The sequence below is a fragment of the Oryzias melastigma genome, linkage group LG4 (assembly GCF_002922805.2).
Source record: "Oryzias melastigma strain HK-1 linkage group LG4, ASM292280v2, whole genome shotgun sequence".
Lineage (NCBI taxonomy): Eukaryota > Metazoa > Chordata > Actinopteri > Beloniformes > Adrianichthyidae > Oryzias > Oryzias melastigma.
This window is the reverse complement of record NC_050515.1, coordinates 20,224,335-20,248,427: the sequence shown is the minus strand read 5'-3', so window position 1 is coordinate 20,248,427 and position 24,093 is coordinate 20,224,335. Positions and strand designations below refer to the sequence as shown.

Genomic DNA, 24,093 nt, shown 5'->3' with positions numbered 1-24,093 from the left:
ACCTGTGCTAAAGTTTTTCCATTGATTTTTAGGAATTTTCCTTTAAAAATAACAACAAACTTTGTTAAAATAGAAGGATGTTAATTTTATTAAATATTCCAGCATTGGTACAAGGCATGACAACTCCTGCAGTTCATGTCCACCATTTGCTTTTAGTTGTTCAATATTAAAGTCGAGTATCAAAACTAGAGTTTTTATTTCGTTATTGTTGTAAACCTCAGATGCTGCAGTGGTAGATCGTGTGGTGGAACCTTTGATCAGAAAGTTGCAGGTTTGGTTTACTCCTTGTCTCAGCATGTGTCCAAGACCATTGCTCCTGGCAACACATTCTCATCCCCGAATCGTCACATACTGACGGTTGGTGAAGGAACCCTCCGTGTCACTTTTTTACGCTTTTGAAAATCCCCCAACTCATCATTTTTTGACGTGCTGCCGGTTGTTCGCAATCCTCGGGATGCGGTATCGGATGCGGTACCGGACGTAGACTGGTCCTTGGGACGTGTTCAGTATTGGTACTCAAACCCGGTACTGGTACCCCAACCCTAACCCGGCACCAGACGCAAACCGGTACAGGGTTAAGGCACCGGTACTGGGTTAGGGTACCGGGACCTGTGATTTAATAGGAACAGAACATCAAAAAAAGGACAAGTTGGGGACACCCATAATGTCGATTTTTGACGCGAAGGGGTCCTTAACCGAACATCAATATAAGATGAGTTGGGAGTGAGAATGTGTTGTTCCTGGTGGTTACAGGTTGGTAAACATGTGCGTGCATACATGTAGGAATATGTGTCTGCATGGAGGGGACATGTGAATCATGTTTGTCCTTAATCAATGTAGAAAAGTGCTATAAAACTATACGCCATTTTACCATAACCATTTATACTGCCTATGTATGTTTAAAGCCATTGTATCAACGCTAAATATGAATTTTACCTTTCAAGCCTCATTTTTATATTTAAACTACTTTTGTCTTCTACACATTCTTATGGTACCCTAATTGTTAACATTTTAAATGTGGAGAAATTTGTTGTTCTTTAAATATAAAACTGACTTTAATATCAAAATAAATGTCTAAAGATATGTTGTAGTCATAATAAAAATGACCAGATGGAGCATTAAAGGACGGAGGCGACGGACAAAAAAAGGTAATTTTCCGAGCGAGTACTCCGTACAACCACTTCAGCTGAGAGCGTTGCAGGGAAATCACAACAACAACATCAAAACGCAGCCTCACGGATGAACCTTTTATCCTGTACAAACTGAGAGATAATACCATCTAAATAAAACAAGTGGTCGCTCACTTGATGTGGGGGAATCAGCGACTCTGATATTGTAAGGGGATTATGACTAGTTGGGCTCTGTGAAGCTGATGATACGCTCTTCACACAGAATCATCGTCAGCGCTCTGCCAACCCACGACAAATTCCTCTGATCTGGAGAAATTTGAAATCAGTCCAATGGTAGTTCGCCTCTGTTTTTGTCTCATCTTCTGAGCCAAACACTGATAAGGAAAATATTGCATTGATGGTGCAATAACATGGGAATGACTGGAAATGTATGTGGATAAATGGAGTCAGAGAAAAGCAGAGAGGGCAAGCTGCAGAAAAAACATGAGAATATATGGAAACTGAATCATAAAATGTGGAGGGAATGACACGCCTCTGATGAAAGCTGTATGTAATAACGATGTTTTGCATATCAGACATACCAAGAAAAAAATATTAAACAAGAAAAAAAGAAACTGACTAAAAAGAAAGTTGGGGACTTTTTTTAGATTGGTTTCTAGGATATTTGTGAAGAACCTGATACTTTCAGAACTTGGTTTCCCACTTTTTCCAACAATTTTGACATATAGTAACCATCTTACTGAATTCATTATGTAGTTCCACAAAGTTAAAGACTGCATTGACATCAGAGCTCTATCTGAATAAGTGACAAAGCATTCAACCTGGCTGCAGCCCGTCAAGAATAGGAGGAAATAAATTAAAGACTCTTGAGCGTGACAAGAATCTTTGCCATCTGCTATGGAAGCAGTGGAGCACAGACATTTAGATCTATCTAGATAACACGGTTTACACGATTATTATGAATCTCATTACTACAGAGAGCTAAAAGCATAAAAAAAAAAGTCTGAACGCTCAGTTGGAGGATTTATCAGGAAAATGAAGGAGACAGTGAGCCAAATGGGTATTCTGGCTGTCTACACTGTCATTAGGTGGAATGATCTTTGTTATGCAGGTCAAAGGCAGCCAGAATTAATGAGCTTCATTTACCACGCTCTGTGGGTGCAGAAAAGATGGGGGCAGCTTTTTGGAGCTGTGCGCCAATGCAGGACTTTTTCAGGACAATTTACGGATTAAATCTAAGTCCAAAAATGCTTTTTACCACAAAACATGACGTCATCTCCAAAAAGTACACTCCAGCTGTGCTTGTTAAATGTATTATCTGGCAATCTAAAAAAAAAAAAAAATACTTGATATTTCACATTTCTACAAGCAGGAACAGAATTTAGGTTAGGATGGAACAGTTTATATAAGCCTCTCAGACTAAGGAGATCTCAAAGTCTCATTTTCAATTGTCTACTTTCGATCTATGGGTGCCGTTTAGTCAACATACAGTAATCAATGACCAAAGAAGCAGGGGTCAGGTTCTATCAGGGTGAAGGAGAGCAAAAGGTCATTCATCATCTTCCATTTTTCCTAAACCATGTGGATTGAGTGGTGACTATTACATTTTCATTTGCCTCCATTCATTTTGAACTCTGCCCAAGATCTGTACGGGATTAAAAACAACATATTTGTTTGTTTTCAAAGCGTCGGCATGCAATCACATTCAGCGTCAACAGAGGATGAAAGACAGAGTGAAAGTAATCTCCTCTTCACTCCTTGTTGTAATTTTCTCCACACTATGCAGGTACTAACACCAGCCTCATTGTACAACACAGCTGTGAGGATTAGCACAGAAGCGTCCACGGGTCATGAATGGAGAGGAAATTAAGTCTGAGATTATTCTGTAATAAAAATATTTACATATTCATAATATGTTCAATCATGAAAGCATTAACTTGATGAAATCAACGAGTCTCTGCCCTGCTGCTTAGACAAGGAGATACATACATATGGCTTATTTGATTCATCAAAACACCCAGGAAGTACCATTATGCTGTGATGGACAACAGAGCAGTTTTTATGTTTCTAAATCATTTTTATTCTAGATAACAGTGGATGCAGTTTATTTTTACAAGGAGACAAATTGGATGTTATGCTTTTGTTTGTTCACTACATAGAAAACAACTTTGACAACAACATTGAAAAAAAAAAGGTGGATTTGCTTCTCAAATCAGAGTGCATTTTATTTAGCCAGGAGTCTGCAGGAGCGCAAGAATACTCCCATGAGCGTGCAGTAGTGGTTCCACGCGCACAGGGATACAGGAGCGCTCATGGAGGCAGAATTGTGCCCATGGAATGTTCATTGCAAGTGTGGAGTTTGATTTATGCCCGTGGGAGACTTTTGATGTAAATTTAACGCCATACAAACCTGTAAGGGGAATCAGGTGACCCGCACACAAAAATAACGGTCACAGCCCGTAGAACAAAATTGTTCATGCAGATTCTCTCTATTGGTGTGTTGTGGGAGTCGGGTTGCAGTGAATATGTAGTGAGTAAGAGTATGTAGATGAGACGCAAGCAGATGAAAGGAATTTTTGATTTTTTTCAATCCCCTCATTGGTGCACCCCATGTGTGTGGTATTTGTTTATGATCAGTAAAGCGTCAGTACACGGACCTTACTTTACATTGTCCTTACAGATACTTCATGATACACTTACCACATGCATGACAGTCCTACGTTCAATTTTTATGTCGTCCCATACGGTGGTCTAAAGGGTTCTGCAAGACACATCTGTGTTCCCCTTAAGGTGCAACGGCTTCTGCCTACGATGCTCCATGAGCCAAGAAAACCCAAAAACCTGCAGCACCTGCATGTGTAAATCCCCCCTTTACTGTTATAAGGGCTAAAAAGTAATCATAGCTTCACCAAAGATTAGTTATTTAAGAAAGGGGAACAAATGAAATCAGTTAACAATGTATAAATGCACAAAGTTCATGCTGATGTGTAGACATTTAAAATGAAATATCTTTCAAACAGCATGCTCTACATCTAGTATGCAGAATGTTTGTGCCAGAAAGGAAACCTGCAGAGCCTTTGAATATCCACGGCTCAATAAAAAAAGCAGCAGTCCTAATTTCAATTTAATTCTACACAATTACAAACAGAGTTATGACTTATATAAGACATTATTGTTATGGTGATAGCAGGAATTAAGGAGACTGTAATAATACGCTCTATCTATAAGCCCTTTCAAGAAGTGAAGTTTCTCTTTCAAAACTTTAAAAGGAAAATCAATTAAAGAGCTGTGGAGCGAAGATTGCTTCAGTTAGTTTGATTTAATAACGTTTCTGAGCACATTTACTCAAGGGCAAACATGAAAGGCACCCGATTTTTAACGTCTAGATATCAAGTGTTTTTAACATGTGAAGAATGTTCTTTCAGGTTTCTGTCCTTTATAGTTAACTGGTGACATTTAAGGTGATTTTGGTGTTATTGATATGACAAAAAAATGCTCGTTTTCTTAGAGTTTTTGTAAGAATTCTGAGTAACAGTCCAGTTTGACTTAAGAGAATAAAACATTATTTATCAAATGATGAAATGTAAAGTCACAGATATAAGCAGAATTTTTACCATACTGTAACTCTGTTGGTCATTTAGGTCTAAAAAAAAAATCCCACCATGTTTTACTTGCTTGGTTTGGTTGATCAAAGTCCCCATAAAGAGACGCTTTGACAGTAACCAATTTAAATCTGATGAGTATTTACTAAAATGCTGAACTCTTAAAAAAAAAAAAAAAAAAAAAAAAAAAAAAAACTTTTATAAAAGAATAAAGAGAACATCACTTTGGAAACCAGATAAAAAGTTCTTAAGGTCTAAACAAAGTTTCAGAGAAAAACTTGTAATCATCCCTAATCTGAGGGTCACCGACACTGAAATTTTCTCAACTGTGACAGCATTTTCTGTCCTATTTTCTTTTGGCGTTTCTCTTTAGAGGTCATCCCAAGAAATCTGCCGTTTTCATCTGACTTCATTGTTTATGTCTCCTCCACCCTCACCTTGCGTGTTTCTTTAACAACATCCATAAATCTTGTCTTAGGACTTCCCTCTCACCTCTAACTTGGCAGCTTTGTGTTTAGCATCCAATGTGTCCATTCTCCCTCTCTGTTGGACACATTAAACTATCTCGATGTGGTCTCTTATCTAAAGGTTTGGCCCCAAAACACTCAACCAGAGCTGTTTCCCTGATGTGGTCACGGTTTGTTCTGGTAGAACCAAAGCGGTCCTTTTAATGTGTTTCTTTCTATATCACTATCTCTCGACAATCCAAGGCACTTCAGACCATTTTATACGCTTATTTTTTTCATTTGACTCCCGCTGACACTATTTTAATGCACATTACTCTCTCAGATAAAGTGATTAAAGTCACATATTTGTTATTGTTGTGACACATTATGTTTGGGCTCTGCAGTCTTTAACGCTAAAATAGACATTTTGTTCAGTTCTTAAAGAATAAAAACCAGTGGAAGACGCAAAGTCCCACTTTGTTTAGAAAAATGTTCTTTGTTTATGCTTTTCTGACCATTTTACATTTAGTTTTAAATGTTAACAATAGTAGAAAACATAAAAAATGATATTTTTTTCTATAAAACAAACATAGCTTATTTTACTTTTAATAGAAGATGGAAAAAAAGCTAAAAAACTACATATTTTATCGCCGTGACTTTGGTCTGCTTTTCTCTTTTTTTCTTCTTTTTAATACTGAATATAAAAAAGCATTAATGTGAATTTGAAAATTTAATAAAATGTATACATACATCAGTAATTCAAAACAAATGATGTAAGGGCTTTGTCTTAGAACACTAACCAGACACTGTTGTGGAGCAGATCTAAGCTTTTACCATCATTATGCTCAGTTATTTGACATGCTACTGAAAAAAAACCAATATTTATTCAAATTGTTAGCACTTTTTTTCAAAGCCTAAGAGCCACAATGGAGGAACAACAGAGCACATGTAACTCTAGTCTAGAGCATCAGGTTGCAGACCCCTGCATTAGGTTAGTGGTCTATAAAGTTTTTAAAGCACAAAAGAAGGCTCCTCCTTGACCATGTTTCATGTTTGATTACGCATTTCAGTTGATTAACCATTTAAGACAAAGTGGCAGCTGTGGTTTTAAGATGGTGGTTGCTGTAAACACAGAATGGCTTTTACTGCTCTGTAAGAGTATGAGTCTAGAGTTACAGGTAATAGTAAAAAAAAATACCTACTTCTAAGTAAATGGCAGGTGTGGTGCATGATGGGAGAAGGGGTTTATAGTCTAATATTTTGTTTAAGAAGTTGACAAGATCCTTTTGCTGGGAGTTTTTCCTTTGTAGGAGTTTTGTTAATTTGTTAATGTAATTTATTTTTGTGTGATTGTTGTATTTTCTGTATAACATTTCTGTTTCCTAACATTAATTTTTTGTATAAAGCTTCATTGAAGCTTTCCATCACTTAATGATCCCCTTTGACATAAAGAAGGATCCTGAAAAATGGTGTCCAGTGGCGAGAAAAGTTTTATTGTTTTTGCTCTATTTTGAGGTCACCGGTCTCTTTTCTCCTGACTTTTGCTGCAGTGCAAAAAGCTGAAGACCAACAGAGGACTCGCTGGAGAGGAAGAGGAATCTAATTCAGATGCTGTGTGGAGGTAAACTGTTCTGACAAGTTAAGATCATTTGCTAAATGGCAAGAGAGTAAGGTCAAACACAAGCAAAGAGCGCTCTGGTTTGAGACATTAAGCAGGGGGTGAAATATTCCCTTTCATGTGCCAAATCCCTGACTCATTAAAAAAGATGTAAACCAGCTTCTCGGCCAGTAAGCAGCGACCTCTGGCTTCCTTGAGATATAATGAATGTTGCTTATGTTTGGGCATGCTCAGTCTGAACCTGACTTTAGTCTATTTAACATCATTAGGGTTGAAAAGACATCTAAGCGTGGTGTAAACAGGATCCCTGAATCCTCGGGAAGACACATCAGTTTTGTTGAGTTGTGAAGCAGCAGATCCTATACTCAAGGCCCTCTGTATGCAGCTTGACAAACTGCTTGAATAAGAGTGTGTGTATGTGTGTGTGAGTTGATGCTGTTATACGCCAAAAGTCCTTGTGTTTTCCCACTACAGTTATATTCCAGCTGGGCAATTTATGTCTTCTGCTGAGTGCACTTCATAGTTTCATTTCCTTTTCAAATCCTTATCTTCCTTTAAGAGTATCTTGACAACATCACTTATCACGAACTGATTACATGTTCCTCAGCCATAATGAGCTTAAGGTGTCACAAAGACCTGCTGTGAACAACTGAGCTGCTGTCATTTTAGCAAAGTTTAACCGAGCAACCGTTCCCAAGGCAACACAGCATGATAAAAAAATTTGAGCTACAAAGCCCTCCAAACAGGTATGAAGTGGAATTATCAGGCACATTAAAGTGGAAAAAAATCAATTTATGCCANNAAAAAAAAAAAAAAAAAATCAGCCGTACTGAAAGTTAGAATTGAACCTTTAACCAAATCGTTCTGGTGCACTCGAGTAAACCCACCTGGGCTACAGCCACTTGAGTCTGCTGCTGCTGCTGCTGGAGCTGCTGCTGCAGGAGCTGGATCTGGTGGTGGACAGATAAGGGGGCACCTGGTGGGAGGGTACCCGACGCCGGAAGCAGCATCCTGGGGCTGGACAACAGCAGAGACGCCTCTTCTGATACCGGCTGCAGCAGAGAAAGACATAATGCTGTGGCTCAAAACGTGCAACAATGGCTAAGAAATTTATTTTCACAAATTTCCACTCATTAACAGCTGAAGAATTGAACAGAAATAATGAAAAAGACAAAAACAAACGAATGAATAATTCAACAAGTTGAGCAGTGGGATCAGAAAAGGTCTCGGAGAAGAGTCCGTCATTAAAACAATAATCTGAATTTGAAATGTGGAGCTGTTGATTATTAACACATTTGGGAAAAGACAGAGTGTAGAGCAGAGGACATCTTTGCTTTAGCAAGAGCAAGCACTAAAGACCCTCTCCAGTCACCTTTCATTTTAAAATCCTTCTCAGTGGTCTTTTAACCCTTGAACACTTTCACTATAAAAAGTTACACCATCCCTTTTAGCAGGTGGTTTTTACCGATGGAATATACCCAATAAAAAGTATTTTTCTCAAAAATAGATCAAAATATGACAACACTTGATAAATTAGACTTTTTTATTTTATTTTCAACAGTGGTATATGTAACAAAATGGAAAATAAAAACATAGGAAAAACATGCTCAAAAATTACTAAAAAATTAAGAATATGCGAACCAAAAGTTCCTTACAAAAAAAAAAAAAAATGATACTGGAGACTTAGCCTTTGGTCCACCCATTCCTGGGACATGTGAGACTTTACCCAGGGACCCATGACACTCACAAAATGCAACATATTGAGAATCATGAAAATACTTTTGCTTGGCTGAAAATCACCCAGCGATTGTGTTCTAGGGTTAATAAGGATTATGCTAATTTTTAGCCAAAACCAAAAACCCTACGTCGTTTTCTAGGACATAGTTTCTGCAGAGTGGCAGAAGTTAATTTGAAATTCATCTCTAAGCTGTGCGGGGCTTGCAGGCGCAGAGCAACCCCACCCCCCTTCCCCTCCATGTCGCTTACAGCTCGGATCAGGGAGCTCGTGGCCCACCCATCTTATTCTCTACATCACAAATAATCTCTTATTCTAATTCGTCTGCTCCTGATTCACAACAATTTGAATACAGAAATACTCAGAAATGCACTTTTAAGCTTCATTGTTTTTATATACGTCCTCCATCATGAGAAAAATGCCACAAGAACATGTTAAAACCACCAAAAACACCATTCTCATCAGAGTCGTCCCTCTACATCTAGTCCTTTCTCACTTGGTAAAGCTGAGCTAAAACCAAACTAAGACATGCTTTTCTTCATGCTCAAAGTCTTTTGCTACGGGGGAAATAATAATAATAATAAAAAAAACACATTGACTAAAACACAAAATGGCACTCTTACTGCAGGATGCTTGGGTGGGGGGTCAAAAAGATCAACAAGAACACAAAAATCCTCTCAGACCTGAACAGAGACCTTTAAAAAAGCAGGTACTTTTATTTTAACATGTTCAAAGCATCTTGTAAAAGCAGTTGAAGGGTCAGTGCATCTGTAAATATGGACAACCCTACTACTGCATGTGCCCCAGTGACACAGAAGTTTGATGGTATATCTACCATTTAAGTTTTCTGCACATAATTGATACATTTTACGCTATTTATTTAGAACAGTCTCAACCTAACTTCCTTTTAAGCTTTCAGAAAATTCCTCAAAAGACTTTGAAGGTAACAAATACAAAAACACACTCGTGAATTTTTACTACATTTGACTTTAAGATTTGCAAGCTCAAAGCAAATAAACAAATAAAATAAACTATTTTAACAGCATCCTGATAATGAACAGCCTCCTGTGTTTATGGAACATGAAGAAATCGGGCTCTCCATAGTCATTTAAAGCTCTTCAAATAGGAGCAATAAAAGCTGAGAGAAGACATTTGTTTACAGAAAACCAACACAGCGGCGTTTTATTAGAACTTTGTACAAGTTCACCTGCTGACACAAGTCGCAGATTGCTTTTTTATGATTGACTTTATGTCCTGACTCTCGGTTGCAGCGGGTGTTACCTCTGCTTTCCCTGTTCTTTTAATGAGGCTGATTTGTAGCCAAGTGTGAACACCGTGTGCGTGTTGCAGGCCGAATCCCGGCAGAATTACGACACAGGGAAAGGTGCTCCGCAGTGACTGAAGCTGCGCTCTGCAACAAGTCTCCACCTGATTAAATTGAACATTACCCTGCCTTCAGGAACTCGCACGAAACCATATGACCATCTGTCTCTCCTTTCGGCGCCTTCTGGAGACCCACACACAATACTGATGGCATGCACATGCACAGACGAACACATAGACCCCGTCAAACTCTGCATGAGAGAGGTATGACTGATGGCCTGTCAGAGAAGGCTCCTCTAGGTTAATAGAAGGAAGTTTTCTTGACTCGATGGCTGTTCAGCCGAGATTTAGACGAATCTCTATGTGAGGAAGCCACACCTGAAAAATTAAAATTTAAATAAATACATAAAAATGAGGTTGGTGCTGTAACAACACCTCCAACCAATCAAATCAGGAATGCTAAAAGTATCAGATTAGGTTCTCAGAATTTTGGACTACAGTAGATCAAGGCTGTTTGAGGGTCAACGTACTACACACTCGATTGGCTGTGCCGACAGCATCACAGGGGGTTGATTGCTTACCCGCCCTGGCCCCACTTGTAAGGTCTTTATACCGTCTGTGCCCAGGTACGGCTAATACATACAAGATGGAGCAAGGGGCGATGTTTGCTCCTTTTGGCAGAAAGATCTCTCACAAACTCACTATTCTGTTCTCAAATTCCGACACTGTAAGGTGGACCAATGGGTCAGTGCTCAGGTACAGACACAGAGTGTCAACTGCAACCATAAGGGTCATGATTTGGGGCCAGATGGACTCTAGAACGGTTCAACGAGTAGGCCCAGAGCTTGGTCCTATAAATAGAAAACCCAATATATATATTTTTTTTGTTATTTCTGTTGATTCCAGGTTCTGATAGTATTAGGACAGACACAGTAGTTTTTTATTTTTTTTTTACATTTAACATAAATAACTGGATGGGTAATCTCTGGTATTACCCAGTCACCCATGTGGCACTTGGATTAGACAAAGTATTAAGATCTGATCTACCAAATTGTCAAAAACAAAATCACTTAAAAAATTGCTAAAAAACAAACAACAGGTTTAAACAAAATCCTTCCTCAAAGATATCACAAATAGATATATGTAGAAACAAATCCTTAAAAATACAGAACGTAAGTACGTTAATTTTTAATTAAATATTGGACTTCAGTCAATAGTACATTTCTATCTTTATAGAAACTGCTTACAGTGGTTTTTGGCAATCCTGCAACTACAGGGGTCATGGTAAAGTTCCTTCTAAGAAAGTAGTAATGCACCAATCAAGTAAACGCCATTTACCATTTGCTACTTCCTGTTTGTGCAAGATTTAGGAACAGGAAGAGGATGGATTGGTTTTCGCAAAATAATGTCACATTCAGACTCACTGGATACAGAGCCCACTCCCCCATAAATGATCTACCTTCCAAAATCACAGGATTCTTGTGAGAACTGTGGAATGATGACAATAAAAAGTTGAATGAATTCTGTGTTTATAAACGGAATTTCTAAAAATGAAATCTTTGCTCACACTGTTAATTTTTTTTCACATCATTTTATGAACTATCTCATCCTTTGTAACAGTTCTGTAAAAGAGCTTCTACAAGAAGTTGTTTTTTCTTTATGTTCGTCACTAGTTTAACTTTTGCAAATGATTTAGAAAGAGCATTTTTTGGAACAAGTCATTTTAGAGTTTGTATTTTAGAGTTTCTTCAATCCACATTTTTTCCCTTTTTGAGTTATTATGGGAGACCTGGGACTTCCACTCAGCTGTGGAGTAACGGATGTTCAGTGGTATTCCCGCTTTGGCTTTGAAACTGTCAAGACTGTGAGGAGCACTGAGATAATTTAGTGGGTGGTTCAGCACTTAGAGGAATAGAGAAAAAAAATGATAAAAATCTATATTTTAAGTGCAATAAGCACAAAAAACTCCAGAATGAAAGGTGGAGACAACCAGCTAAATACATCAACATTCTAACAAACTGAATCTAGATTGTTACAACAAATACGCTTTTATCACAAAACAACCTTGTGAAAGTGTTTTATGCTTGTAGATTCACTCAACATCCCCAGAAAGTTCTGGACATAAATGAGGTGATTCAGCCATTAAACAAGCAGCTGTGAAGAAACAGACTGACAGCTGGAGTTTCTCTAAGCTCTTGTTAGGACTAACTGGACTCATAACACTGCCCACATGAGATGGGAAGCAGATGTTAGGCAGGAGTCCAGACCAATTAATGGCATTTCGCCATCACTGTTTAAGGTGGATCCACTTCATCAACACCAATCCATGCTGAGCAGATGTATCTATTTTTTGGGAAGCAAAGACAAAAGTACAGGTACCTGGTTTGTGGGCTGTTTGTGCAACCTTTATTGCTCACAACATAAAACTCTTTCAAAATAAAAGCAATATTAATCGACGCTTTAAGCCCCTACAAATGTGTTTTTGTGACAACACTTTCATTACAGCACCTGTGCTGACAAATGAGAACAGGTCTCTAGTGAGAACTTTCTGATTAAGAGCAGAAAAAGATGTATTCCCCAAATAAGACATTTTGAGATGTTTCAAAATCCCTTTATGAAAGATAAAAGAACATCACACATGCTATTAAAAGGGCAGATGACGTGAACTACCGTCTGTCTAAATCATTTCCAGAGAATGAATTGGCTCTCTGATCACTATGAGACGCCAAGATTAGAGAGACGACTTCATTAAAAATGACATGCCACTCACCCACTTTATGTGTCACTTTCAGATTCAAAGTATGGCAAAAAATAAATCAGTTCATGACTAATTCCATGTAAAAGATGACATTCCTACAGATTTCCTATTAATTTTCCTAAAAAAATTTCTTGAAATGTACAAAAAAACCCCACAAAATTATTTGTCTGTTAGACAGATGTATTAATAAGGCATAAAAGAGTGTGTTTTGGATTTTTTTCCCAATAGTTTTTTTTTCTATAGTAGAAATGAGAAAAATAAAATGTTGTGTTAAAGTAAGATTGAGTAAACTTTAAAGTTTAATTAGGATCACCACGGAAATCTTTCTGGAACTTGGTCATTAGCACAAAGACTAAAAACAAATGAGAAAAGACTCAAAATGATGTGAAGCAACAGCTTAAATCCAGCAGGCACACAAAAAATCCCCTCTGCACTGTCAAACATTTTATAAAATATAAAGTATTTGAGATTAAGCTTCAAATTCAACCAATTAACAGATGACTTAAAGTTAAGGGGAAAAATGATTGGAATGTGTTTGCCAACAGCTTTGAAGTTGACTGGGAAAGTTTTACCTCCTGCTGGCTGTAAAATAAATGTCACGCGGCTTTTAAAACCCTTCCAATAAGCTACAGAGACCTAGAAAAAATGCAATAAAAATTACCAGCCAAGGCAAAACTTTAGTTTTATGTAACCTCACTGTGACCTGCAATTACAGAGCTTCCTTATATCAATAGCTGGAACATCAAATATGCCACAGCATCCTGAACTCAAGCTGCTAATTTGATTGGAAGCCAATTATTGATGGGAAAACAGCAACATTCAGCCTGAGAAAAATACAAGTAAACAGACTTTCTTGAACTTTTGGTGATAAAAGTTTAAAATGAACACACAAAAACAAAATCCAGAAAGAGTGAGGCCAAAAACAGCTTATATTGGGGAAAGATTAGCTAAAAAAAAGTGTAGAGCTTGAAGGAGACACAATCTGACTGGCTGACCAATAAAAATAGACTTGTCTGCGCTGATTCCTGAACAAATTTAGTCAAATTAAACACTTCCACTCAGAAATCCCCCACAGAAACTTAAGTTTGAGAGAAATCTGCTATCACCATGTAAATTAAACGTAGGCGCAGGTTTAAATGCATTTTGACTACTTGTTTGAAAAGTCTTTTCCCCTCTTAGCCTGCTCTAATTTACTGAGGTCTCAGAGAAACCAGAGAAGACTGTTTATCTGAGAAGTGGGGAAGACAAGGAGACAAAAAGACAAATGATGAGCCATAAAGGAAGTCCTTGTTTCTCCTCCTACATCTGTGATTACACAAAGCTGCTCTCTGACTGTCAAACAGACTGTGTCCTCCTACACAGAAACACAGACGTGCTGGAATAAAAAAAAAAAAAAAACCTCCACGAGCGTTTGTCAGGTTCTGCTTTTGTTCGCTGCCGACAGCCTCAGATGCAGATTTACAACTTCATCAAAATCTCAAAAGAAACAACTTTAATCTTCTGGCTTTCCCTGTGATTTAACCTAATTATTGTTGTTATACAAAAATAATCTAGCTAGAGGGTTTTTGTGAAAGCCCTGGGATAAGTTAACTTCTGCAAAAATTTAATTAAATTAATATATAATACATCAGCTCTAAAACTAAAAGTGGTCCGATTTACAACATGATGAGGTTAGCTTTTAGTTTTTTTTTTGCAGTTTTTGAGAAATAACTAATAGAAGAGATAATATTTTAGACAAACCCCATGGAAAAAAAACATCTAATCCTCAGGTGGCTCTGACCAATATTTGCATTATTGCTCTAAAATTGCATAAATCCATTTGGTTTCCACAGACTTTAGTCATCTACAGCTGACACATCTTCATTTTCCTTAAAAAAGGAATCAAGGATTTTTTAAAAATTTCCCTTAGCAAGTCCAAAAGAAAGATTAACAACAAAGGTCAAACAATTCACAGCAAACACATTTTTGATGGCATTAAACAAAGATGAGAGAAGGGTAATATTTTAATATCATGATGACATAAATTAGATTTATTTTGAACCCCTAACTCCCTTTAAATAAGAAATTGCTGTTACCAAAAAAAAAAAAACAAAATTGAATTTATGTAGAAATGTACCCACAATATATGCAACTGTCTATGATTTGTCATTTTTATTTTGTAAAAAAGTCCTCAAATGTTTGCCTTGGAGTGAGCCAACATGATTTTTCTTGTTAAAATTCAGCTTTACTTGTTCATTTGCAATTATCCACTCTCCTTTGTCAAGGGTAACCTCAGGTAAAAAGAAACAAGAAATAAACATAATTTTTAGCATCACATCTTTTGTACTCTAGCAAAAATTGTCAGACTTTAAATGTTCTTTTACTTCAGTACACATTATATATTTAAATACAATCTCGAACAACATTTTTTTCTTATAGGAACTAGTTTTATCTTTAATTCTTTTACACTTACGTTGTAAGCCTTTGGTTTTTATACATAAAGATATATATTGATCGAACCATCTTTTCTCCTGTGACTCGCTTGGAAGAGGAAAGTAAATTTCCAACCCAGCAGGTCTTGATAACACACCGCTCCTGTGCAGAAATATGAAACACGGCGGTGCCATCTTTCTAAAAAAGCTTTCTCATTTCCTTGGCAATTTCCACCGACTGCTTTCAATCTCAACAGCTACATCAGCAGGCAGTTTCGGTTTTATTTGTTTTTAAATTTGAGCAGCAGTTTCACTGATTTGAAGATTTATTTGCTTCTTATGTCCTCTGTATTCACCTATACACTCATTTGGTTTCTGAATGAAATCTCCTGTTTACATAACTAATGGCTATCTCGTTGCTTTTTAAAAAAAAAAAAATAAAATAAAAAAAAAACATCCCATGCTGTTATGTAATTGTCAGCACTAATTTGCATGGCCTTTTATTCAGAAATCTCAGCATCCGCTGTCAGGGCTCAAAGCTTTAGTTCAAAAGACTGACTCAGAATAGGAAAGCCAAGAGAATGTTATTTACTACCATGGTATAAAGCAATCGATTTGTAATTCTTTAACAAAAACAAGTGCCATTTAAAGAGAGGATTTTGGATTAGATTAGGTCTGATTTCTGTTGCTGTTCGCAGTAAACATTATACAACATGTACTGCGACTGATACTCAATAGTCGGACAGTCACTAAAAGTTTGGTCTGTGTTAAGAACAGCTCAACATTTCTGAAAAGGGGTAATTTTTCGTTTACAATAAATATCTGAGGAACTGGCAGCTTAAAAGAAAAGGAAGTTGGTTGGCAGAAGGAGGAAAAGCAAAGGAGTAATGGAAACTTTAAACAGTGTTGGATGGCGCTTGCCTCCACTGCTGCCCTTAATCGGTGTAAACATGCCTCCTGCAGTGGCATCTGCAGCACAGACCTCTGTAAAAGTCACTTATTGGCACCCAGACATAAAGACAAAGACATAAATAATGCTTATGTAAAAAACAAGAGACAGAAGTCATGCTGATCCATATGGTAGCCTTTTAACCCTTTAACTGCAACTTTCACTGCAGTCTTGACTACAATAACAAACTATTTAGCAAACATACAGCAAATTCTGAAATGGAGAAAAGCAGCCTTGCGCTTGAATACACTTTACAAAAGTGAACTGCTTACACAATCGATGTAAATAAGCTGATTCTGTTGCAGAGAAAACCTGCTTTGCACCAATGTGCAACAGTGCAAAGGTGATACAAAAAAAGGCTTTTCTCCCCATCAGAACCAACTGATTCACATTGATAGAAGACAGATGTAAAGTCCCACTGTTGCCATATTTTTTTCTATTGTTTCAAAGTGATCTTTTAAATATGATTATACATTTTTAACCAAAATCAAAAAGCCTTCGTCATTGTTAAAGACATGTTTTTTGTACAGCGACAGTAGCTCATTGGAAATACAATTTTAGGTTGTGGGTGGGACTGTTGACACAGATCAACCCCTCCACCTCCACCCCCCATCATCACTGAGAGCTCTGTCTGTGCGGTTATAGCTTCGAGCTAGCATTAGCGACACAAAAATAACGACGAGAAATACTGGATCAATCCAGTCGTGCAGCTTTGAGCCAGAATTGCAATTTACTACACCAAGAGTGTTAAACACTCATGTCATGTCTCACACAAGTAGCATGAGCGGGTCAGGGTGTGTGTAGGGGGAGAGGAGATTTTAGGCACTCTCATTTCAGCAGCTGTATCCTAATCCGGGCATTTTCAAGCATCTGGTTTTCTGATCCAACGCAATTTGAATTAAGAAATACTCAGAAACACAGTTCTAATCATAAATTATTTTATATAGGTCCTTTAGTATGTTATTGACGATTGCTACCCTTGATTAAATTCAACGAAAGACTCATTTTCTTTAACAGTGTTTATGCATTGTAAATGATTAGAGACGATTGAGTAATGTGCAACACTCAACGCAAATCTGACATGAAAAGTTTCTATGTTCAGACACAGTCAGAATCTGTTATAGTTTTTGTAATCTTAAGCAAAACTGAAGTTTCATCATAAATACTATGTCACTAAATGTTATATAAAGTCTAATGTTTGCCTATTTTTTGGTAGATGTTAATCGGACTTTATTGAGTGTTAATCAAGTATAGCTTTTATCTAGTCATGTTCAATATGGTCATTTGGAGAGCCCTAAACGGAAGAAACATTTTACCGTAGTTTGAAATCTGTTGTAGTTTCAATCATAACCCAAGAGCAAACAATTTTACGTTCAAGTCTCAAATGTTAAAACAAATAAAACCGGGTTGATTCCCAGATAATTGGGTGTGAAAGCAGACAGGGTTAAAGAAACACAGCGAGTAATTAAGTCAACACGCTGCAAGCTCATCAGGGACAATGTGAGGAGCAGAAGCCCCAAATGGGGAAAAAAAATAAGGCTCCAGAGACCGTTTGACAAAACCCTATAGAGTTTACAGTCAGTAAAAAAGTTGTCAGGGCGTTTTTATTGCCTGCTTGTGTGTGGAGAGAATTGAAGACATAAGTCTCTGTCTCACAAAGCTGCTGAACAGCGAGGCAGAAGAGAAGCACAGGCCGAGGGGGTTGTGTCATATCCTAACAATAAATAAAAAAGTGAAGCTTTCTAACAATATCTTATTTCTGTGAATATATTTCCTCAGATCTCATCATTAAGTAGCCATAGTTTTTTTATTTATGGAAGTTCTCCTCATTTGCAGAGATTTAGCCAGACTTCCTCTCTTCCCTCCTTCACGCTGAACAATTTGCTTCACCATAACACCTTCATCTGGAAGGTAGGTGAGTGATCGCCCAGGGAATTCAGGCTGTTTCTATCTGGAAGACAGCGGTGACTAAGCTTTAACAAGCCAAGTCGAGGTGTTTATATCCTGTGACACACTTTGCACATGTTCTGGGATGAGATATAGTACATGTCTGCAGATTCACTTGGTGAAATGTATTTAAAAGATATTTACGACATTTATTCAAGCATTTTCAAACAGATTGCAGACTTTTAAAGCTAACAGATTTAGAATTTTACAAAACAGTTCTTAACATTAAAATAAACTTATTAAAACCAGAACTGAATGTGTTATTCATCAAAAACAATGATCTGTATGGCAATGTCCATGAGCCGCTAAAAAATGGTAACACTTCACCTATGCCAGACATTTTAACCATAATCTTCTTTATATATATGTCCATCATGAGAAAAATGCCACAAGAACGTGTTAAAAACACCAAGTGGAACCCTCGTGATCTCTAATGGGGTCCAGATGACCCTCCCTTATATTGATGTGTGATCTCTCCCATGACAAATGTGGACAGGATTTTAGGTCTGCCACAGACATCAGTGAAGATAAAAAAATCCTTGACAAGAAAGTTCAGCGCCCTCTCACACTCAACTTTATGCATTGCAAGACTTTGTATGACTCAAATAGAACCCTGTTCATAAATGGAGTTGGTGTAAATGTATTAAGTCTTCAATTTAATCTTGGATATAACCACAGGTGTAAAAAATAAATAACCAGGATACTCCAAGAAAAGTCGTTTGGAGAGGGAGATCTGCTTTGGTTTGCTTTTGTGTTGCACCATTATATAAATATACTTAGCATTGACACTGTCTTACTTAGTGAAATTCAAGTTTAAGATGATACTAGCATAAACAAGGATGTTTAGGATTGCCCAATATTCTCATGAGACCTGATATGGTTTAGCGGAGCGCTGTCTACTTTGAAAAGAGTTGAAATTGGTGCGAAAAGGGCATAGAAATATTTTGTTAGCTTTTTTTCCAAAAAGACAACATGCAAGTCAGTCCTTTTCATCCTTTGATCTTTAGATTTCAACTAAAAACAGCCATGCTAGTTTAAAGAGATAAATAACTCCCCCATCTGTTTTAGATGTGCTGTATGTGCTTTCTATGAAAAAAAAGTAAGAAACATGAATTAAATGTGAATTAAATTGAATTGAATCAGAGTGGAACTCTTCATCAAAGCTCTAATCTATCCATGTGAAAATATGCTCACCTTTTTTTTTTATTTTAAGATGAAAAAGAAAAATTGTGCCAATGTCCTATTCTGCAAATTCAGTTAAAACAAATTATTTCTGTTTGGGAAAACAAAAAACAACAACAAAAAAATGCTGACATTTAGTAAAAAACACTTACCTCCGAACTGTAAATTTATACACTTTAATTAATCTTGTAATGATACTGTTCTAGTTTGTAAAGCGAGGCCTCTCCATAAATGAAATGTCAGGACTTGACTCATGAAAGCGGAGCTATAGGTAGGATTGATGCGAGTTCTCTGGGACGGTTGGAAAGCACGGCGCCGAGGGATTTGTCAGTCTAACGGGAGTCGACGGGAAAAGAATGAGCTTTAACAGTCGCAGCCTGCTTTCACTTTCATGAGCTTGTAGAGAAACCCTTTAGTGAATCAAACCCTCCTCCCTGCTCAGAGAGACACACAGCTGTGAGGAAATGGGTGCTAATGTAAAAGCATGGGAGACCTGCACACAAGCACCCATCTTATTTCAGATTACCACCACCTGTCCCTGCACATTTCCATTTAATCTATCAAGCTGCTAACGTCGATGGATTCTGTTGAAAGAAAAAAAATCAAAACGTGCGCATACAGTGCACATGCTGACATAAAAGTAGTTAAGGAAACTGTCAAGCAAAGACACATGCTTACTGCCATGACCCGAGAACAGAGGTCGTAATGAGCTCGGGGCTCGTTGTCTCAAAGATTTCACGCTGCTTTGCTTTCAGTCTGGAGCTGTAATGAAGGTTCTCCAAACTCTAACTGGACTAGAACTTTGTTAAACAACCCAAACAGCTTGGTTCTGCTACTTTTCTTCAAGAAATACAAACACACATACTGTATGTTTCAGGAATGTTCTATATAAAAAAAAAGAAGATTGATTATTCTCATGAAACACCCCAAAATATCTGACCTAAAGTGCCTCCATATAAATGTGTGTACCATATTAGTAAGCAGGTGAAGGATTACATTATGTGAAAGATTGTAAACACTGTGGCAAAAGTTCTTATGTAAAAGGGTTTAACAGAGACAAAGTGTGCCTATGGAATCCAATAGGACCATTACATTTATATAATTATCTGTGACAACCTCATCAGTATTTTACTGATTAAGTCTTCCTCATTAGAGTTGTCGATTTATTAAATCTGCCAAGCGGTTACATTTATGGTGGTCATAGTGTGCACTGCAAATCAATACACATATTTCTGGTAAATTAATGTATAAACTTAACATAAAATGTGTTTTATTTAAATTTTTAATGAATACAAATAAAGAGAGTTATGTGAGAAGCATTTTTTGTGAACATGCTGCAGTTTTTAAAGAAGTAATGAAACATTTCTTCAAATTGGAGGTTATTCCAATGGAATCTGGCTGAGCTGCAATACATTTCTTGTGCCAAAAAATAAAAATAAAAAGTTTGTTGCAGCAATTGCGTGGCAGTCTGAAAGCCAAGAAAACAACGTTTTGGTAGCAGCCCCTGAATAATGAAGTTCACACTGTAGGACCAAAACGTGCATATTTTTTAACCATCAACAAAAGTAGGAAAGCATAGAAGCATGTGTTTTTTCTTGCATTTTAAAAAACTGTCATTTAATTTAGTGGTGATTGCAACTCTAGATGCCCAAGCAGGGTTTGTTTCTAATTTATTTGGAATTCTTTACGTGATTTTCACACAGCGTCTTGTGTTTTTAAATTAGGTTTTATACCCTACATTTCTACACTTATTAGGCAATAGAAGATTGTTGACAATCAATGGCAATAAAACACACTTTTGTATCTCTGTTATTAAAATCAAGCTGAGTATGAACAAAATGTTTAAAATTAAATATTAAAAAGTTTAAAGCTTATAACTAGCCTGAAAAGCAGTAAAAAGCATCTTTTAAAATGTGAACTCTGAAAACAAAGAGTTAGTGTGGAGTCAGGTTGACCTGACATGACAAGATTGAACAGCTTTCCGATATCCTGCCAGCCTTGCAGAACCTGAAACAATCGTAAATCTTGGGGGATAAAGCGTTTTATTGCTTTGCTTTTTGAAAACTCGAGCAGTTTTTTTTTCCCCTAAACAATATTTTAACAGTTTTTGCCATGCACCGGATTATTTATGCCTTTTTAGGATTGATTATATCTTCACCAATCACATAAATGAAAAAATAAATTGTAGGGGAATGAAGTGATAAATCTGAAATGCCAACATTAATAGCAAAAAAGTTTGATCTTTGGAGTAGAAATTCAAATATAATCAAATTATGGTTAGAACAGTGTGCAGCTTCGCTGTCAGTATCTACCTTGTTTTCTGAGTGGTTGGCCTCTGGCGTTGTGGGAGTGGCATCGAGATCCGTCACCCCCCTGTCTGGATTTAGATCTTCTGCTGCGGGTACTTGGTTAACTTCTTCTGCATCGATATCCGTCTCCTCTGTGATGGTCGGCGGCTTCTCTGCATCTGTTAGCTCACGTGCTGAGCCGAGGAAAGTACATACACATACAGGTGGATAAGCACGCACACCTGCATACACACATGGACGTATGAGGATGTGCACACAAGCACACATGGGTGGACAAAGACAAAAACAAGTAAGAAACATTATCTACACTAGTACACTGTTCAATTCAATTAGGCATTACTTCAACCAAAAATACATTCCCAGATCCTAAGAACCTAAACCTGGAGGAGAAAAAATGCTGTCAACAGCTTTATTTTTCTATTTTTTATGATTGATTAATTTAAAAATTGATGCACTTTAAAGCACAAATGAGGACATCAGCATCCAGTAAAAAATTAGAAAATTGAAAAAAAATTCCCACTAAGAGGAAATCAGTTCTTGCGTTGCTATGATGTGGGTTGTGCAAATAAACCAAAGAAGAAACACACAAGACCTTGCAAAAACCAGAAATAGATAGAACTCATTCAGAGTGCAACAAGCCCTGCTCCAACATGCAATGAAGGAACAAAGTACAGCTTGCAGTTGTAAATTAGTTATTTATTTTTTTTAGAAAGATGTTCTTTAACCTTTTATTACTAAAATTGAATTGTTTGGTCACTATAATCAAATGAGAAGCATAGAGGTGGCAGCATCATTAGTGGGGATGCAATAGTTAAATGGTGATCAGTCACATCTGAGAAATTAACGAACGACGCAGAGACCTGAATTGTCCAAAGCAAAGCGGAGGACGGTTGCTTCCGTGAGATAGGTTAATTTCTCATAATGCACACTTCAGAGGGTATTATCCCGCTTTACAAAAGAAATAAATATTCAATCAATATTTAGGACTTTATTCTTGTTATTTCTTCGGTTTAGCTCATTTTTTCCACAAAAAGCGGACTATTTGATACGTGATGCGGCTTGTTGTCACGGTGGCATGGCAACAAGGCACAGAGACGGAAACTGACGCAGACCTCAGCTTTAGCAGTAAAATTTTGCACTTTTTCTATCATCATTTTTAAAGTTTTCCATAAATTACATGTTCATCTTTTTTTCCCATTTCTAAGCAGCTATAAAAAATGTATTATATATTTTCTTTTTGCTGTATTCAAATGGTTGTAAATTCATTTTTTGCATAATTCTAAATCAGCTTTTGTGGTTACTTTTTGAGCTGGAAGTTTTTTTTTATATATATATAAAAGATGTGTATATTAGTGGTGCTGCAGTCTGGAGAGATCTCAAATTCATTACAATGAAGAACCACCTAATAAATTGAGCAGAGCACATAAATCACCCTGAGCTGTGCTGTCTGTGGGTGTTTGTTGCACATTAAAATATAAAAGCAGAGAGGGTTAAGTGAGTGAAATTCTTTCAATCTTTGATTTGGATTGTTCCTTGTAAAAGGTCTTTATTTACCTTTTGAATAGTTAATACTTTTTGAAAGCTTTCAATGAGGCCAAACTGATGTTGCAAAGTTGTTTCTAGGTGTGTTTAACTGAGTATATGCTAAAACATGTTTTTTTTCTTAATTTCGATTTGCTGCTGCCCACAGCAGCCGAGCTCTTATCGAATGTTTCACTTCTTCCGAGTTTGATTGAATTTTCACACTGAGACGTTCACCTGAGCTGCTGTAACGCTGTTTGTCACAGCTGCTGCTGCAATCCTCGCTGCTGCTGAACACACAGCCTGAAGTCACTGCTCACTCACATCTGAATTGACTCCACAGCCAAGTGTTTTCTCATAAACAGCTGAAAACATGAAGGATTTGGGAGAAAAAGGAGAAAGAAAGGGGATAAAAGAGTCTCACTGTGAGGGGGGAGAAAAAACTGTTGGAGATGAATTTCTGCCTTTTTAATTCTGCGCTCCTCCATATGAAGATGGAGCTCTTCCTCTGCCAGCGCTCCCAGGGAGGAAAAAATGGAAATGAGGTTAAATAACCCGACTCCTTGAGTGTGTTTGATTCGCTCCGCAGTGACACACTTCAGCTGCGATCAAGCACTCACTCCACATTTCGGTCTGCTTTTTCTCCCATTCAGTTCCTTTTATTTCAACCTGTCATCTCCATCCACTCCCCTCCCTCTCCTGTGCTCCCCTTCTGGTGGTTTGATGGTGCTCCTGTGTTTCATGTCCTCCCTTTAAATCACCACCTCCATGATAACCTGCTGCCAACTGCTCTCACTTTCCTCTCCATAACCACTCCTCCTCCTCCCTCTTTTCTCTCCAGCCATCAGTGCTGCGCTTTCCTGCTGACCTCCACTCTCTCTGATCCTGGCATGAGTCCCTCCTCTTGTTAGCCTCCTCTTCTACTCAGCCAACACCTTACAGGGGGGCTGCGACAGTGACCATCCTCATTTTTCAAGAGTTTAAGTTTATATTAAATGCTGGATTCATGGTTGAAGTACTTTTCAAACCACAGGTATGGCAAGAAATGAATTGAAGGTTGCAAGTGAAACTATTTTCATGTACAGACATCATTTGTATGAGATACAAAAATGTGATGTTAAAACGTAGTACTGGGTTTGGTCAAATAGCACTTAACGTGTCA

The 24,093-nt window shown here is 37.4% G+C and overlaps 1 protein-coding gene across 2 annotated transcripts in view; it reads right to left on the bottom strand.

The window, feature by feature from the left end:
• Window positions 1-24,093, bottom strand: part of LOC112150755 (carboxyl-terminal PDZ ligand of neuronal nitric oxide synthase protein) — a 159,486-nt gene that overhangs the window by 31,550 nt on the left and 103,843 nt on the right. Inside the window, exons 7-8 of one of the 2 annotated variants that reach the window (XM_024279227.2) lie at window positions 21,414-21,631; window positions 7,684-7,848 (exon numbers count right to left, since the gene is read on the bottom strand). In XM_024279227.2, coding sequence (XP_024134995.1) covers window positions 7,684-7,848; window positions 21,414-21,631 — 383 coding nt within the window. The remainder of the gene's footprint in view (window positions 1-7,683; window positions 7,849-21,413; window positions 21,632-24,093) is intronic. The other variant, XM_024279228.2, reaches the window with a different exon arrangement.